General features: G+C 45.5%; 1 protein-coding gene and 1 long non-coding RNA gene across 3 annotated transcripts in view; one reads left to right on the top strand and one right to left on the bottom strand.

The window, feature by feature from the left end:
- The window catches only part of PARD3B (par-3 family cell polarity regulator beta), a 588896-nt gene that overhangs the window by 329127 nt on the left and 240125 nt on the right, over nucleotides 1-19644 (top strand). For both annotated transcript variants that reach the window (XM_083400643.1, XM_083400642.1), the window contains one exon: nucleotides 1619-1871. In XM_083400643.1, the coding sequence (XP_083256769.1) occupies nucleotides 1619-1871 (253 nt within the window). The remainder of the gene's footprint in view (nucleotides 1-1618; nucleotides 1872-19644) is intronic.
- Nucleotides 1-19644, bottom strand: part of LOC310659675 — a 233052-nt gene that overhangs the window by 61061 nt on the left and 152347 nt on the right. The gene's annotated exons all lie outside the window — the stretch shown is intronic.

Raw genomic sequence — 19644 nt, 5'->3', positions numbered from 1 at the left:
CATCACCTTCTTTCTCTCCATCTTTCCTTCCCTTCTCCATTTTTTGGAGACTTTGCCCGGTTTAATATACAGTGGTACCTCGGGTTACATATGCTTCAGGTATCATGCTCTTCAGGTTACACACTCCACTAACCCAGAAATATTGCTTCAGGTTAAGAACTTTGCTTCAGGATAAGAACAGAAATCGGGCTCTGGTGGCACGGAGCAGCAGGATTGCCCATTAGCTAAAGTGGTGCTTCAGGTTAAGAACAGTTTCAGGTTAAGAACAGACCTCCGGAACGAATTAAGTACTTAACCTGAGGTACCACTGTAGTCAGTTTCACAGGCCGTGGAGCCTGTGAAATTGAGTTGTCCTTTCCTCTGTAGGGAAAGTAGATTCCACCCATGAGAGTAGTGAAGTGCAAGGGTTAGGACAGGTTTGCAAGTGACTAACAATGCATAGGGAGTCTACAAATGTTACTCTGGGGGTTCCTGGAGGCTGTGACCCTAAGCATCCTTTGGGGGTTTAGGATTGGCAGTGCCCTACCTGTCCTAGTAGACCGGCCTCCACAGGGTTCCATTGCTTTGGTCCACCCTGGAGCATATGGTGAAAAACCCTCATAAATAAACAGCGTCTCTCGAGCCATGGCTATAATTTAGGGGGTGCCTGTTGCCTCAGCCTCAGCCGACCCAGGCAGCTCAATATGTCCCAAGCAGCTTACACAACCTGAATGGATGGCTTTCCACAGCGTTTGTGTACATGTCCCCTCCATTTTCCCTTGGACACCACCCATGTTCCCATTTATTTTTGATTTTTATGTATATTTCTTTGTTTTCCTTTGTTCCCTTTCTTCACCTGTGGGGAACAGGACGGACATAAGTAAGGGGTGGGGGGCGCTTTCTGCCTTAGACCACCTAGCTGTGAGACGCAGCCCACCAGACAAAAACCGTACGTTGCAATACCCAACCAGGAATTTTGGAAAGCTGCCAAATAACTTGGTCCGGTTGCATACACAAAATGTGGACTCATAAATATTGAGGTTTAGTTATGCTCTCCGTCACTGAAATAATCCGTGACTGTGGGTGTTCCAGAAGGAAGTATATCTGTACAGTCGTACTTTGGAAGTCGAACGGAATCCGTTCCGGAAGTCCGTTCGACTTCCAAAGTGTTCGAAAACCAAAGCATGGCTTCTGATTGGCTGCAGGAAGCTCCTGCAGCCTATTGGAAGCCGCAGAAGCCCTGTCGGATGTTCGGCTTCCAAAATAATGTTCGAAAACCGGACCAGTCACTTCGATCGTTCGGGAGCCAAAACGTTTGAGAACTAGGCTGTTCAAAAACCAAGGTACAACTGTATTTTTAAACCTGGGAAGGGTCAACAAGCCTAGAATGCATACCAACAGTGTGTTTCCCTATCTACCTGTTATCAAATGGAATAACTAGGAAATAAGAACCCATAATGAGTCTTTTCTTAATTTGCAACAAAATCTGACTGAAATTAACTGGCTATGTTTGTAGCCCTTTTAATTCAGTGAACGTATATTATAGGACACCACACATGGACAACAACCCTGCAATTTCCCTGTGTTCGTCATAAACACCTCTTGTTTGTACTTATTGATTATCCTTCTCCTCCTGCAGATGGTCCGTCTGATAAAAGCTCTCTCTCGGATCAGGAAGCTCATAACTTTGAATCAGCCCTTCACATGAAGGTTGAGTTAGAGGATGTGGAAGCCAAGGCGAAGAAACACAAGAAGGCAAAAGAAAAAATGAAAGATAAGAATAAAAAAGCAAATCTGAAGCTCAAATCTAAAGCGAAAGAAAAGGAAAAGAAGGAAGAAAACGAAGACCCAGAAAGAAAAACAAAGAAGAAAGGTTTGGGTGCCATGTTGAGGTAAAATACATTTTTCTCTCTCCATCAATTAATATTATGCTAGATGTATATTTCTTTCTTTATTGCCGCCGACTCAAGTTAGGAAAATATTCAGATGCTTGGTCCTTCACGTTCAGCGTTCTCTGCGCTAAACATCTAATAGAAGTATTGCCTGATGTTTATCTAGATGGCAGGGATTAAACCTGAAATCATTTTGCATTCAGGGAAGGAGAGCTTTCCCCAGACAGATTGTAACTGATAGTCTTTCTTCTACAAGCCAAGCACAGTATCCACTGAACCACATTGAACCACTTTTGCTATTGACAAAAGGCCACTTTGATTGCTCGTTTCCTATATTCAGCAATTAAACTTGAAACCAGGAATGCGCGTTTGCAACACAGGCCTCTTAATTCTTTCGATAAAGTTCGTTTCCTAACTTTCTTTCTGTTTTTTTAAAAAAAAGCCAAGTCACAACAAACAAAGCTGTTTAACTACATAGGATAAACTACATATAGCCAAATATGGTTTGGCGAAATAATAATAAATGCCTAAAAGTCTGTAAGACCGGAGCTTTTGTGCGCTTCTCTTGAGATGGTGTTCTGTGGATTCATTGCCATCATGGAAAATAATGTGTCATATATCTGTAGAAAGAGGAGGAGATCATAGCTAAGCACTACTATAAGATCTAAGGGCGCAGGGAACCTCAAAGAGGAATGTGCATTCTCTAATTTGACATGAAAGGAAAAGGCGGCATCTGCCAAAGATGATGGATGTTTTTTGCATCTAGGAAAAGGTTGCATAGGGTGCGTCCTTAAGGAGTTGGTTTCACACAGGTCTTCAGGCTACATGTTTGCCGCTAAATACCTTCCTTTTATGAGTGTGCCCTTCATCCTGGAAGAACATTACCAACGATGTTCTATACAGTTGCACTTCCATGCAGAAAGGCTAGGATCCGAAGTGTCCCTTTTGTAAAACCAACCATTCTGCAACCCTGAAATGCACGCACACACAGAGTTAAGGACCTTCTTGAGTTAGGGACCCAGTGACGTTATAATAGGAAGGGGGGGGGGAATTGATTGCCTTAATTCCCAGTAGTTCTTCTATGTCAGTCACGTCCAACTCCCAAGAGACTGCAATCTACTCCCAGTATAAAAAAAACAACTGGCAGTGATCTACCCATTGTCATTGGAGGGAGGAGGAACATGGGTGTGTGGAAGGAGAGGTTGTTGAGCTTTTTTGGGGGGGAGGACTGACCAAAGTTGTTGAGCTTTTTGTTTTTGGAGGGAGGAGAGACTAGAGCAGTGGCGGAGGAACCCTCTCCGGCACCCAGGGTGGGGCCATATGGACTGCATGTGCCTTGGCTGCTCTACAGCTGGAGGGAGGCAGGGGCCATTTTGACACCCCCCTGAGTGGCACCCAGGTCAGCCCACCCCCTCCGCCCCCTACTTCATACACCCGTGGACAAGAGTTGTTGAACTTTTATAAAGGGGAAACGCCATACTTCGCTAACTGCAAAATCAATATCAAACACACACATGCAGCGAAATAGACAATCATCATATCCACAGTCAACTTCAGCAAACAACTGCCCATATAATGCAACATAGAGAGGGGTGAGGGGGAAACATTCCTTCCCTGTCCCCCCCCCAAGCGATCAATAAGGATCCCGTGATCCACCACGATCTACCAGGATCACCCGGGGATCTACCTGTCGATTGCGGTCGACCAGTTGATCATGTCTGTTCTATGTGAATGGGCATGCTTGCTGTATAAAATGCTCAGCATTTCAGACATGGAGTTTGTGTTTCTAAATCTCTCCTGTATTCTGCTTTCTGGGTGAGCATTTCATTTCCTCCCACTGTTCCTCCCACTGCGAAGCATCGAGCTGATTCTCTGCCTTTCTTTGGGGCATTGTAGGCAATCTGCGCATGGCCATGAGCATGACCATAAGACAATGTTCTCCCACTTGGAGCATTGTGCTAGGTTTCATCTGGTGACCCAGGGTGTAGAGAAAGTACTGGAGATTACTGCACAGATGCTCTCTGGGTTTTGTGTTACGAACACTCTGCTTCTTCTGCAGCTCTGGACATTTAGTTGATTCATTTCTCTCCAGCTTTATTTGTGAGCTGATCAAATTTTTGTCTCCAGTATCTGCTTATAACTCTGCTCACTTGCGCCCCTTAAGCCTCTGGCATGATTTATTCTTTCTGAATGGTCAGCTGTGATCCACATTTTACATGTCAACAGCGCTGTTTTGCTAGAAGATGAGGTGCCGGAACTCACTATGAATGCCTCCCTCTTAGAATGGCGCCCATCTGAGAGGTGCCAGAACTGATTTCCGGTTGGGAAAAAAAGCCCTGCATGTTAAGTACAAAAAAGGCAATGTGGTGCTTCAGATGGCTCCAACCACTGATAAAAGCAAACATGATGACTTTGAAAATGCACAGAGAGAAGGGGCTCAAGCCTTTAGGGTAACCCAGACAGTTGGAGGCATAGCTGTCAACTTACAGATTTGAAAATAAGGGACCAGCAGCCTCGAAAAGAAGGGATCAGCAGCCAAAATAAGGGATTTTAGTCGACCAGCAGCCAAATGAAGCCTCAAGCAGTGGTTCCCACAGCGCAGCAACCCGGCAAAGGGGATGCAGCAAGGAAAACCACAGTCACCTCTCTGCTGGGAAGCGCTGAGCAAAGGCGAGTCCCCAGGCAAACCAGCCGATTTGATCAGCACAAAGCATGCAAACTCCACCCCCCAGTCGTTCTTAGACTCCTTATTGGGTGAGCAACGCAGCCAAGCAACACAGTTGGAGCCTCCCTCCTCCCTGGCCGGCAGGGAGGGAGGGAGAGGAGCTGCTTCCTTTGAAACTCGGGAAATTTAAGGGACATCATCTATAAGGGACAGCAGCGGGACACGGCTCTGGGATAAGGGACTTTCCTGCCAAATAAGGGACGGTTGACAGCTATGATTAGAGGTGTTTCCTGCGACTGTGCTCAATGACTTTGGCACACACACAAAAACCACTTTTTGAAATATGGCAGCCCCAGCTTATCAGGTTTCTAGAGTCTTACAAATGAGTGGAGTTACAGGCTCTGGACGCTGCTTTGAAATAGATTTTGCTTCCTTGCTAAAAGTTTTTGCAGCTTTTGTGAACCTGAATGTGTGGTGTGTCGCCGTCCCCCCACCTCGAAACACCATTATACAAATCACGCTGTGACAACCATGTAAAATGCATGTTGTGTTTCTACTTAGCAAAGCAGGAACTTTAATCTCCCAATTCTTATGACAACCCCATTCGACGCAATTTGGGTCAGTGTGAAGACGGTAATCCGTTTGTCACTTTCTGAGTACTTAACTGCGCTTAACGCAGTGCTTGCTCATCCAAAAGGGTATTATGTGAGAGCATATTCTCGAGTTTGCTGAATTGGATGATGGGTATTAAGTTCTTAATTTGTGGCCTAGTTAGTCTAGTTGCCTGACCTGAAATCATCTCAGCCTGTGTGTTTCCCTTACTGCAAAGCCAAAGCTTTGACTTCATTTTTTTAAATTAAGTTAAATAAAAGCTAGACCTTTTAAATCACCGAGAGAAAACGGCATCTGTCACGGTGCACTGTTGCTCTGTGGCCTGATCCCAGAGCAGTTGTTAGAGTCATGGTGTATAATAAATGTAATGTGACTGTAGCCCTGCTATTACCTTTTCCAGATAGTGGTTGTAAAAATCCTGGGTTTACCCTTCACTTTTTATGGGTATGGAGGTAAGTTAGCTAATGGACTGCAGCCATACCAATGAAATTTTTAATAGCTAGCTCCCTATAGGCAGCCAATAGGCTGGAGTCATGATGTTTGGGTTTTATAAAGTACAGCCCAACTGTATATCTGGCATATTCGGCGGAGAAAAGAAGGAAAGCCATGTATGTGTAATGCAGGGCTCCAGACCTCATATTATGTTTCCATAGTATATTCGAAATGCCATTAGCGTAGCACCGTCTCTCTTTCCACAATTGAATTAGCCTGAATATGTTCGTGGCGATGGTGGCTCTTCTGGGGCAGCATTGATAAACAGCCCTGATGCATAGCAGAGGGGTATCTCAGTGGAAAACAGTTTTCAGTTAAGTGTTACTCAGTTAAGTGTGCAGGAACAATTAATATAGTGTCTAATATGAATTGTACCCGATCTTTTCTTCTTTGGAAATATTACATTTTCCTACTCACAATTAATCTTAGAGTACAGTGGTACCTCAGGTTAAGTACTTAATTCGTTCCGGAGGTCCGTTCTTAACCTGAAACTGTTCTTAACCTGAAGCACCACTTTCGCTAATGGGGCCTCCTGCTGCCGCCGTGCCGCCGGAGCACGATTTCTGTTCTCATACCGAAGCAAAGTTCTTAACCTGAAGCACTATTTCTGGGTTAGAGGATCTGTAACCTGAAGCGTATGTAACCTGAAGCGTATGTAACCTGAGGTACCACTGTGTTTACTTTCCCTTTCAGGGTGTGAAGGTAGTAGCTGTTGTTTGTCTAAATGATTTGCTAGTGTTGTTTTGAGCTAAGCGCCTGATTCCCCCCCCCCCCCATTTCAGTTTGAAGAGAAGAAACATTTTCATTATCAAATGAAATCCCTTTTTTCACCTCTTACCTTTTTATGGCCAGCGGTGTTGCCTCTGTAATAGTAAGGTAGAATAATAGTCATCCTTTGGCTTAAACTAACCCCCTGCTTTTACAGCCCTCAGCCAAGAGGGACGCAGCAGCCGTGAGCTGGTTTTTGCGGTTCTTTGTGTGTGTACCTTTGTGTGCCTTAGCACATTGTCACAGGTCATTGATGCCGTTGTTTCTTTGGAAGTGTGCCAGTCGCCACTGGATATGCTGTCCGCAGTACCTGTCCCTGCCCTCAATATTAAGTTCCCCACTCCCTTCATATGGGTGATACATATGGGTGGTCACCAGTGATTCTTCAACATCAGCTTCATTGGACTGGTCATGTTGTGCGGATGCCTATTATTGTCTTCCAAAGCAACTACTCTATTCTGAACTTAAAAATGGAAAGCGTAATGCTGGTGGTCAACAAAAGAGGTTTAAAGACTGCCTCAAGGCAAATCTTAAAAAATGTAGTGTGAACACCAACAATTGGGAAATACTTGCCTGCGAGCGCTCCAACTGGAGAAGAGCCTTTACCAAAGGTGTTGTGGGCTTTGAAGACACTCAAACTCAGGACGCAAGGGAGAAATGTGCTAAGAGGAAGGCACGCTTGGCAAATCCACACCGTGATCAACTCCCACCCGGAAACCCATGTCCCCACTGTGGAAGGACGTGTGGGTCCAGAATTGGCCTCCATAGTCACTTACAGACTCATTGTTAAAACCGTGTTTATGGAAAACAATCTTACACGGCTACGAGTGATCGCCAAAGAAGAAGACATAAAAAGGTAAAGGACCCCCCGACAGTTAAGTCCAGTTGCAGACAACTCTGTGGTTGTGGCGCTAATCTCGCTTTACTGGCCAAGGGAGCCGGCATTTGTCCGCAGACAGTTTTTCCGGGCCATGTGGCCAGCATGACTAAGCCACCTGTGGTGAAACCAGAGCAGCGCATGGAAACGCTGTTTACCCTCCCGCCAGAGCGGTACCTATTTACCTACTTGCACTTTTTGACATGCTTTCGAACTGCTAGGTTGGCAGGAGCTGGGACTGAGCAACGGGAGCTCACACCGTCGCGGGAATTCGAATTGCCGACCTTTTGATCGGCAAGCCCAGAGGCTCAGTGGTTTAGACCACAGCACCACCAGCGTTCATCCAAATTCAAGTCATGCTTGCCTAGCCAGGTTTGTGTTGATAGTCAAAGCTCTGAACAGCTTGATTCCAGGATAACCTAAGGAACCCCTGAGCCTTATATACCTGCTCGATCACTGAGACCACCTTGAGCAGTGCTGCTAGGTGTTCCCCATGTTACAGAGCATAACATGAAGTCAGGTATTCGGTGTCGCTGGTCCCATGTTGAGGAATATTCTTCCAGCAAGGATTCAGAAGACCAACCTTACTGCTAACATTCAGGCATCTCTTGAAGACTTTTTGTATGTCAGTAGACCTACACCTCTGTGTAAAGCATTCATTATTGGCCCAGTCATTTTAATGATTATTTTGTACTGGTTTTAATCGTTTTGTTTTCCCCCCTATAATGGTTTATTGAGCTTAAAAAGAAGTAACAAACAAAAGGGTTGTCCAAAAGAAAGGAAACAAAATGGTATTATATGTTACATCACATCACAATAAGTTCTTCTTAAGTTTCTAGCGATTTCCTGCCACCCCCTCATGTATCTACCACTTAGTCTATCTTGCGCACTATTTATTTTTATTTTCTTATGCTAATTTTCATCAGTATTGTATTCTCTTGTAATTATCAATCATACCACAGAAGTCATTCAAAGCCAGGCACTGACTATTACATATTATTACAGTAATCCTTGAGATATTTTTTGTACATGAAACATAAATTTACACAAACAACAAATTTATGTTTCATTTTAGACGTATTGCTGTGTACCACTCTGATATTTTATAACATGGTGGTTTAGCCATACTTCTATAAAGAAAAATAAATAAATAGATGCTGGGATCCCAAACTGGGAACCATTGGCCAATACATGTGTGCATGAACCAATCATGTCCAGAAAAGGATCCACTCACAAAAGTGTGGTGCGTTTTTTAATCTTTGCATGTATTCATGTGTTTGTGTGTGTGTGTGTGTGTGTGTGTACTCATTTTTTTCCTGAATCCAGTGGTGCATTAGTGTTTTTAGTACCACTTAATGTAGGTGGGAAAGTGATGGGAATAAATGCATACATTGGTACTGCAAAGGGAGGACTAAATTATAAACAAAAGCTGTTTAAAAGGTTTTGTGAGGCCTTCATTTTTAATTTTTCTCGCCTGATTTATATCTACTGTACAAAACTGTCAGTTGTTAAATAAAACTACCGTGTTTTTAGTTATTGCAGGCAAAGGGGATGGGTGCAATAATTAATCTGAGAACATATGCATGGCCCATTTGTCACATCGTTAAAAAAATATACTGGCTGCTTTATGACACCTTCGCCTTCTCCCCTCCCCCTAAATTTTGATTAGTCCTTAGTTGTGCTTAGTGTTTGTCAAAAGCAAAGACAGGAGGAATATTTTCATATTAAAAATGCTCATGTACACATTGCTAAAGGTTTATTTGTTTAATTAGGGTTCTATTCTTTTCTTAGCATACATGCATAAATCTCATTAATGTTAACGAGTTAGGCCAGCACATCATAGGGGAGTATAGCCTTCTAACTCATTAATGTACTTTGATAATAAGATGACCTATATTTGTGGAGCAAATCACAGTCAAGCTTCCGACTTGTTTTTGATGGAAAGGAAAGAACTGGAGACTAAGAGCTTGAACTTTGAAAGAGACAGAGCAGTGTGTGTGTGTGTTTATGTGTGTGATGTAAAAATTACACACACACACACACACAATGAAAGAATCAAACTTTATAAAAGTGTGCAACTATAAATAGAACTGCCATATAAATTATTAAAAAAATAACATTAAGTTGGAGGCTCTAGGAGGCTGCCTTCTATTTATATCATTTTTTTAAATAAAAAAACCCAAAAACCTTGTTAAGGAAAAGAAACTTTGCTTTCAAGTCTTTGCAGGTTTCCCATGTACTTTCCTGCTTCTTCATTCCTTCTTTCTCAGGCTGTCACACAGGAGGACTTGCAAGAACTTCAGGCTGATTTCTCGCCTTTCTAGACAAACTCCTTAGTCAAGTCTACATTCTGCTTTTGCTGTTTTAAAGTAAAGGTAAAGGTAAAGGTACCCCTGCCCGTACGGGCCAGTCATGTCCGACTCTAGGGTTGTGCGCCCATCTCACTTAAGAGGCCGGAGGCCAGCGCTGTCCGGAGACACGTCCGGGTCACGTGGCCAGCGTGACAAAGCTGCATCTGGCGAGCCAGCGCAGCACACGGAAACACCGTTTACCTTCCCGCTAGTAAGCGGTCCCTATTTATCTACTTGCACTTTTTGGCATGCTTTCGAACTGCTCGGTTGGCAGGCGCTGGGACCGAGCAACGGGAGCGCACCCCGCCGCGGGGATTTGAACTGCCGACCTGACGATTGGCAAGTCCTAGGCGCTGAGGTGTGTGTGTGTGTGTGTGTGTGTGTGTGTAATCTTAAGGACAGTGTAAGTTGTCAAAGGATACAACTTTGGTATAAAAGTGCAACAGTGCTATATTTTGCCTGCTTCATGATGCGCTGTTCTTGAGATCCCCCGGGATCTGTCCATCCCTCTCCCTTCACCATTGTGAATATTGTAAGGAAGAGTAACATAGAGATTTTTAGAAAACAATGTAGTACGGAAGGGACCTAGAGGGTAGAATCTCACCTGTTGTTTTTTCGCTATAGCAAAAACGGCTATGGGAAGTCTGGAGCTCATTGCAGTTTGGGGCAGAGTTCCATTTTACTAGTGGCTAGGGTTGCCATATTTCAAGAGGTAAAAATCTGGACATAAAAAGTTGTTGCGTTTTTTTAGGGCAGTTGCCCAATAGCCCCTTGGCCACTGAAGTGCCAGAGCCAGAACAGGGGTGAAGGAAGGGGGGCAGTGGGGGTGGTGCGCCTTGGGTGTCACCACTGAGGGGGTGACATGGTGGCTTGGGCGCCTGCAGGCTGTGCACTGCCCCTGACCATCCACCTGCTGTCTTCTCCCCAGCTGGGAGGCTGAGTGGGAGGAGGCAGGCAGACCCCTCGGGGGCCCTGCGTAGCGTCCTGCCCCTGAGTGGCTGGCCCCACCCCTGGACGCACCTGCCCAGGTGCCTGATTGGCTTGCTCCTCCGCTGAGCCAGAAGAAGAAGAAGAAGAGTTTGGATTTGATATCCCGCTTTATCACTACCCAAAGTGTGATGGCCTGGGATTCGGACTCGGAGGCTGAAGCTGAGGAATCCCAGCCTGCACAGGATTCCTCGCCTCCAGAACCAGCTGAGCCGGGGCTGGGGCTTGAGCCTGGAGGGTCCTCACCTGTGCTGGATCCTCACATGCAGGCATCAACTGAGCCTGCTCTGGCTCCTGAGGTGATGGAGGACCCATTGCCTGCAGGTGCTCCACTCTCAGCCCCGTCAGGGGGGAAGTGAGGTTGCCTCTGGGTCCGGTAACCCTCCAGCCTCTCCTGAGCTGCAGAGGCTCAGGGCAGAGAAGCGGGGGAACTAAGTTCCTGCAGGAGGAGTGCTCACCTCCAGGCCAGGAGAGGCGAGTCACCTGTGGACCAGGGCCACCCTATGCCTCGGGGCAGATAAAAGCCAGCCAGCCCCAGTCCCAGGTTGCGAGAGCAACATTGTTGGTAGCGTGTTCCTGCCTGCACCCTGCTCTTCTGCTTGAGCTCCTGACCTCAGCCGACTCCCTGCCTTGGATCCAGCTAAAGCTTCGACGGACAGCCTCCATACTGCATCCTTGACCTCGGACTGGACTCAGACCTCGCCGCATGGTTAACCCACAGGACCAGCACACAAAGGCATCTCAAAGCGGCTCACAACCTCCTTTCCCTTCCTCCCCCACAACAAACACTCTGTGAGGTGAGTGGGGCTGAGAGACTTCAGAGAAGTCTGACTAGCCCAAGGTCACCCAGCAGCTGCATGTGGAGGAGCGGAGACGCAAACCCGGTTCACCAGATTACTAGTCTACCGCTCTTAACCTCTACACCACATTGGCTCTCAGTGTGCCCATGGCTCACCAAGGAACCTTTAAAAAAACAAAAAACAAATCCAGGACATTTGCTGTAAAATGTGAAATTCTCCCCAGAAGAAGAAGAAGAAGAAGAAGAAGAAGAAGAAGAGGAGTTTGGATTTGATATCCCGCCTTTCACTCGCTTTAAGGAGTCTCAAAGCGGCTAACATTCTCCTTTCCCTTCCTCCCCCACAACAAACACTCTGTGAGGTGAGCAGGGCTGAGAGACTTCAGAGAAGTGTGACTGGCCCAAGGTCACCCAGCAGCTGCATGTGGAGGAGCGGAGGCGCGAACCCGGTTCCCCAGATTACGAGTCCACCGCTCTTAACCACTACACCACACTGGCTTGTAGGACCCCCAAAAGAGGACATGTCCAGGAATTCCTGGATATATGGCAACCCTAATAATAGCACCTCAGTTACCAAGAAAGTACACATCTTGCTAAGCATTCACGCGGTTTATATGCTGCTGCTGCTTTGCACCATAGCGCTCCTTTGCTCTCGTTGGCATCATTCATTCTCACTTAAATTGCCTGCCTAGTGCAACCCACTCGTTTTTGCTTACACACCAATGGAATCATAACGTCAGACGTAGCATTCTAAACTGATCAAAAACGCCATGTGTTAAATGGCGGCATGGACAAATGAGGTCCACAACATCAGTCGCAAAAGAAGACATCTCGCCGACATAATACAAATGAGTTCACGGTGAGTGGCAAAAAAATGGCAGGAACAGGAGGGCACTATGACATTATGAAATGTGAGCACCCAGAAAAAGTGAGCGTTTTGGTCCAGCTTGAAGTCTTCTTCATCATAAACTCCCGTAGAATTCCATGATCTATTATGGGTCAGTGTAAGTGAAGCAGTCGTTGCTGCCCGCATAGTCTCAAGTACTGGAGGTGGTGGAATTAGAGGTTGTCTGACCCATTTAAATAGCATTGTAGGTGTCTCGGGAGGGAGGACGCGGGTGGTGCTGTGGTCTAAAAACCACAGAGCCTAGGGCTTGCCGATCAGAAGGTCGGTGGTTCAAATCCCCGTGATGGAGTGAGCTCCCGTTGCTCGGTCCCTGCTCCTGCCCACCTAGCAGTTTGAAAGCATGTCAAAGTGCAAGTAGATAAATAGGTACCACTCTGGCGGGAAGGTAAACGGCATTTCTGTGCGCTGCTCTGGTTCGCCAGAAGTGGCTTAGTCATTCTGGCCACATGACCTGGAAGCTCCCTCAGCCAGTAAAGCGAGATGAGCGCCGCAACCCCAGAGTCCTCCACGACTGGACCTAATGGTCAGGGGTCCCTTTACTTTTACCTAGGTGTTCCAAGCAATTGGTAACGGAGGTAGAAACAGAAGCTCAACAACCATGCAAACAGGGTCCCCATTACGTACAGTGTCAATAAATTTTGCTATTCCTGCCCTTCTGTTAGATTGACTCACTCTGGGCAATGGAATAAGATCAAAGCAGAATTTGTTTTATAGTGCCCTGACACTGATTAAATGAAAAAGTCATTTCAAACCCAACTGACATTTTTAGCAAAGATTATTACTGATATACAGTCATTAGTCTAATTATTTCAAAACACGTTTGTTTCAAGCATGAAAATATGGCCTAGCAAATGTTTCAGAAGGTTGACCTTTCATTGTGCCCTTACAAAAAAAAGGAGGCGATAGGAAGTTAGATTACGAAGATGATTAAAACCAAACCAATCACCAGAAACCCACAGAGCATTCCTTCCTGAGTGTGCAGAGCTAGAAATCTTAAGCCTTTCTGCTTATTTTGTTGTTGCCTTTTTATTGTTGTTCTTTTAGGATACTGTTTTTCCTTACATTCTTGCCCCAAGCAAACATAATTTGTGCACTGTCCTCAAGCAGTGTAAGAATGGATTTATATATTGATGTGTATGCATGCTCAAGCCATGCAGTCTGTACTCAAATTCTGAGGACAGAAATTATTCATATCGGGACTGGGCAAATTATGCAGGCTTCTAATGCGCTGGCTGTGCACTGGATGGGCATGGATAGGGTTCAATCCTGCATCCCCTTTATGTTAAGCTTGTATGCAGATTGTTTGCTTTATAAGGACATAGACTTTTTATTATTCAATGCTGTTTGCGTGTCGAGGTCCCCAGGGCCACCCCAATAACTCACACATCACACAGAATTTTTTGTTTAAGATTTTTGGCATAATTTTGGCCACAACTTTATTGAAATACAAATTTGTGAGTGGTTGCTTAGGCATTGGTTGCGACTATCTGCCCCCACCATGGGGGACAGACTGACATTCTGCACGATGCGAAAGTCAGAATAGGGGAATACACTTGGGGGTAGCGACGGAGCAGGGAACCTGCCCTCACCCCAAATGCAACCAGGAGCTCATTGCTATGGCCAGAGCCCCCTTGACAGAGTGGACAAGCAATAGTTAGCCCCCAATTCCTTTAACGGAATCCCTTGCAGCAGCAGCATTAGAGGGGCAGGCACTCAACCTACCAAGGGCAGGCACTCAACCACTTCCCCTCAACCAACCAAACCATAAACCAATGCCTAACCGCAACCTTACAAGTTGTGACGATTTGCTATGCAGTAGGCAAAAACCAGGGACATGGGTGGCGCTGTGGGTTAAAGCCTCAGCGCCTAGGGCTTGCCGATTGAAAGGTCGGCGGTTCGAATCCCCGCGGCGGGATGCGCTCCCGTTGTTCGGTCCCAGCGCCTGCCAACCTAGCAGTTCGAAAGCACTCCCAGGTGCGAGTAGATAAATAGGGACCGCTTACCAGCGGGAAGGTAAACGGCGTTTCCGTGTGTGGCTCTGGCTCGCCAGAGCAGCGATGTCACGCTGGCCACGTGACCCGGAAGTGTCTCCGGACAGCGCTGGCCCCCGGCCTCTTAAGTGAGATGGGCGCACAACCCTAGAGTCTGTCAAGACTGGCCCGTATGGGCAGGGGTACCTTTACCTTTAGGCAAAAACCAAATGGCCCCAGCCAATCAGCCAGATGGACAAAATTCCTACTGGGCCCCTGCCCCAAGAGCAGACGACCCCATGACAGGCATAGCAAGGTCAAAGCGAACAACCCTAATTCTAGGGAGGGGGGGATGGGCAATCCGATGCACGGTCAAAAAGAGGAAGCCCTAGCCTCGTGCAAGGAGTTTTAGCATTTCTGGCTGTCAATCAACAAATGGCAACATTAACTTCTTCCCAACAACAAGGGAAGCCCCAATCGCATCAGTGGCCAACGAACAATTAGCCCGCCCCCAACTTTGGAGTGTCCTGGCGGCCCCCACCGCAACACGTGCTCTCCATGAAGGAGACCACGCTTTCTGAAATTTTCCACATTTCACTTTCATAAAGTCTAATCTTTGCTATATTAATTTCAGCTGCAAAGTTTAAAAAGCTGTTTTCAGCTATACAGTGTTGGTATTTCATCAACTCCCAAAACAAACACATCCTTTTCCTTATTTTTTGTGTGAATCTGTCCTGTTACAAATCTTGTCGATTTTATAGCTATGACTCTACGTAAGCTGTTTAATTTCTTGATTTGCATGAGAAGTGTGTTGTACCCACAGGGTGGTGAAAACCGATTTGGCACGCAGCTTCCTAGTTCTGAGTGGATAACTGGCTTTAGTTCCTACTGCCATAATAACATGGAATTCGTTCTCTTACAGATCCTTTTCAGAAATTGCTATTACAAATATGTCTTGTAGAGATACTCCTTATTTTACAGAGATTTGTTACCTTCCCTGGGTTTTTGCTGGAGGAACTGCACTGCTGGGCACTCTGTGGCGCCTTCTCGGTTTAGAAGCATGTCAGATTTTACAAATCTGTAAAATATGCTTGGAAAACCCTGCAGACTTGTAATCATGCACTATCTCTGGATAAATGTTTCATATTGTCAGGTTGCTCTGGTTCTCCTTTCACCACAAGATTCCGAACTGCGGCAGAGGCAAACTGGCCATGAATCTCATGGCCCAAGGCCTCCATTTTGTCTTATTGTGCTTGATTTTCACACATCAGTGTTTTTCAAATAGTGGGCCATGGCTCATTTGTATGATGCAAGAGTGGTGGCCTAGTGGGGGACAGAATGGAAGTCCTGCACATCCACATTAAAGGCATGCCCACCTCATGCTGAGCTGGGGGTACTGCAGCCAATGTACATTTCCATTGCTGGCTGCAACTGCCATGGTCTGCAGCCTGGCCTTCATTTAAACCAACGCAGGTGGCGCTGTGGGTTAAACCACTGAGCCTCTTGGGCTTGCCAATCAGAAGGTAGGCGGTTCGAATCCCCGTGATGGGGTGAGCTCCTGTTGCTTGGTCCCAGCTCCTGCCAACCTAGCAGTTCGAAAGCTTGTCAAAGTGCAAGTAGATAAATAGGTACCACTCCGGCGGGAAGGTAAACGGCGTTTCCGTGCGCTGCTCTGGTTCGCCAGAAGCGGCTTAGTCATGCTGGCCACATGACCCGGAAGCTGTACGCCGGCTCCCTCGGCCAGTAAAGCGAGATGAGCGCCGCAACCCCAGAGTCTGCCACGACTGGACCTAATGGTCAGGAGTCCCTTTTTACTTACTGTTCCTACTTTGGCATCTACTTATGCCTAATGTTATCTGCCAGGTTAGGTCCAAGAAGTTGCCACTATGCCCAGACTCAGCTCTCTAGCAATTAGAAATAGGACTCCCATCAGAGTATGCATGTTGCCTGCATTTTGCTAGAAGGATGAGCAGGTCCTACAGCCTTATGGAACCTCCTTCCCATTTATATCAGCAGTAATTTTAAGGTGCTTGTTTAAGCCCTTCACACAGGCTTTTCCAGAAGCGTGCTTTAAATTTAATAATAATAATAATAATAATAATAATAATAATAATAATAATAATAATTTATACCTCACCCATCTGGCTAGGTTTCCCCAGCTACTCTGGATGGCTTCCAACAAAAAATTAAAAAGGCATTAAAACATCAGTCACTTAAACTTCCCTAAACAGGGCTGCCTTCAGATGTCTTCTAAACATCAGACAGTTGTTTATTTCTTTGACATCTGGTGGGAGGGCATTCCACAGGACAGGCGCCACTACCAAGAAGGCCCTCTGCCTGGTTCCCTGTAACTTCACTTCATGCAGTGAGGGAACGGCCATAAAGCCCTCGTAGCTGGACCTCAGTGTCCGGGCTGAACGATGGGGGTGGAGACGCTCCTTCAGGTATACAGGACCGAGGCCATTTAGGACTTGAAAGGTCAGCACCAACACTTTAAATTGTGCTCGGAAACGTACTGGGAGCCAATGCAGATCTCTCAGGACCGGTGTTATGTGGTCCCGACGGCCACTCCCAGTGACCAGTCTAGCTGCTGCATTCTGGATTAATTGCCGTTTCTGGGTCACCTTCAAAGGTAGCCCCACGTAGAGCGCATTGCAGTAGTCCCAAGTGGGAGATAACCATGCAGCACTCTGGCAAGACAGTCTGCGGGCAGGGAGGGTCTCAGCCTGTGTACCAGATGGAGCTGGTAAACAGCTGCCCTGGACTCAGAATTGACCTGCACCTCCATGGGCAACTGTGAGTCCAATATATGGGAGGTACACTCAAACCTCCAGTTTTCCCAAACCCCACTGCCGGGGACATTGAAAAAGATCCCCCTAAGATGGACTGGGGACCCAGCAATGACCTGCATTATTTCGCTTATCCTCCAGATATTGCTGGTCCCCAGCTCCCATCTTCCTGAACTATTGGTCGTGATGACTGGCGCTGATGGGAATTGGAATCCACCAATACATGGAGGACCACACTGGTATAGAGTGAGAGAGTGGTGGTTGAGATGAGTGTGGAGAGAATGAGCCCTAAGCAGTGCTTTTCTGGGTCACCTAGCACTGTATAATATTCATGAACCGTGTCTTTTAAGTACAGTCGGACTCCCTTCTGAATTTTCTTTTTATTTAAACCTGTTGTACCTGCTGTAGAAGAGGATCCTGACCTTTGTAAATATATTTTTAGACTCTTAATAATTCCTCAAACATCAATGAAAGAGGGGGAATGCAAAAGTACAGGAAACTGCTGTAAAATAAACATAAATTTATACAACATCTGTATAGAGATAATTAAAGCCATGAGATTTAATTAAAAACTACAGAATAGCTGACGTTCTCTCAAGAATAAAGCATAGGACTCCGAGCAGATATTTATTGAATATCCATGGGGATTTTAAGGGCAGAATAAGAAAAAAAAAATGAACTAGTTTCACTGTGAAATGCACAGGGATTTTAAGCAATTTAGGACTGAAACCATGAAAATGAGAAGTCCAGAGATTATTTCCAGGGTGCTGTAAATCATCCTATGATGAACTGTAACATGGCAAACAATTTAGTTGGAATAAATATGGACAACAGTGCATTTGACCAACTAGCAGAAAGATCATTACAGGAGTTTAATAGGATGGGTTCAGTTGATTATTTATATATTCAGAAACTCGCATTTTTAATACTTGGATGGTCTTGCAGAAGCAGAATATTCAGTTTAATCTTCCGGCTATGGAGTTCGGTGTAATTCTAGACTTTTGAAATGTATCTTATTTGGGTGATCAGTGCATATTAAGATCTGGAAACCTGGAACTATTAATGTTAATCTGAACATAGCAGATAATAAAGGGTTGTTGTTGTTGTTGTTGTTGTTGTTGTTGTTGTGTGTTTTAGGGGGGAACGCTAGTTCTATAATCGGCAAGTAACTAACTTGATTGTCGAATTCAAGAGTGAAATTCTGAGCAATGTAGGCAGAAAGTGGTACGAGAAACTATTATCAAGTTTGATGCTAAATAATATTCCTAATATACTAGAGAGCATGATGAAACTACTTTCTTATTACCGAGGAAATTAGAAAGCAATTATGGATTGCTTAAGAGTCTTAAAACTGGGATCAGTGGGCTTGAAGCAAAGCTTAGAAAATTAATACTATATTTTTTCAGCCGCTGGGTTATAACTGAATTTTACACAGTTCTTCACTTAAATAGTGGCAACTGACACTCTTCGAAGGACTTGCCTCCTTGGGAGCAGATGGCAGAAAAGTCTTCTCTCCCTTCTGTTCTACCTAAGCCTACCTAAGTCCTTCGTCAGTAGGAAGGGATCAGTTTGAATGCTTAACTGGATGCAAGGAACTGAATGCAGGAATTCAGCTTGGAAATTTTCTTTGACCAGCCTTAGACCTTGCTTTCCAGCCTTCGCTATGGCAAGGTTGATGAATAAGCCGTGGCTCTTTTTTGTTGTTGTTGAGTCATTTAGTCGTGTCCGACTCTTCATGACCCCACGGACCAGAGCAGGCCAGGTACTCCTGTCTTCCACTGCCTCCCGCAGTTTAGTCAAACTCCTGCTGGTAGCTTCGAGAACGCTGTCCAACCATCTCATCCTCTGTCGTCCCCTTCTCCTTGTGCCCTCCATCTTTCCCAACATCAGGGTCTTTTCCAGGGAGTCTTCTCTTCTCATGAGGTGGCCAAAGTATTGGAGCCTCAGCTTCAGGATCTGTCCTTCCAGGGAGCACTCAGGGCTGATTTCCTTAAGAATGGAGAGGTTTGATCTTCTTGCAGTCCATGGGACTCTCAAGAGTCTCCTCCAGCACCATAATTCAAAAGCACCAATTCTTTGGCGATCAGCCTTCTTTATGGTCCAACTCTCACTTCCATACATCACTACTGGGAAAACCATAGCTTTAACTATACAGACCTTTGTTGGCAAGGTGATGTCTCTGCTTTTTAAGATGCTTTCTAGGTTTGTCATTGTTTTTCTCCCAAGAAGCAGGCATCTTTTAATTTCGTGGCTGCTGTCACCAAATCTGCTGATACCTCCCTCTTGTGCTTAGATGGTGTTAATTTAGCTATATAAATGTCCGCATTTGGAAAACAAGTTTACAATTATCACATAGACTTGCTAGACCAAAAATGATTCTCATGGTGTAATCTCTAGACTTCTGCCACAGCAAATTAGCAGTTAATAGTGGCACATATTAATGAAACATGACTGCATGGCAGACAAATCTGCCAGTATAAATGGTTGGGAATGGGGTATCGGCCAGAATGGTTCTTAGAAAAGTTTCATAAGAGTTTATGGGTGCAAAGAAGCATTTAA

Source organism: Podarcis tiliguerta, assembly GCF_965153285.1.
Source record: "Podarcis tiliguerta genome assembly, chromosome: 1".
NCBI lineage: Eukaryota > Metazoa > Chordata > Lepidosauria > Squamata > Lacertidae > Podarcis > Podarcis tiliguerta.
Note: the sequence above shows the minus strand (reverse complement) of the source record. Positions and strands in the feature narration are given on the sequence as shown.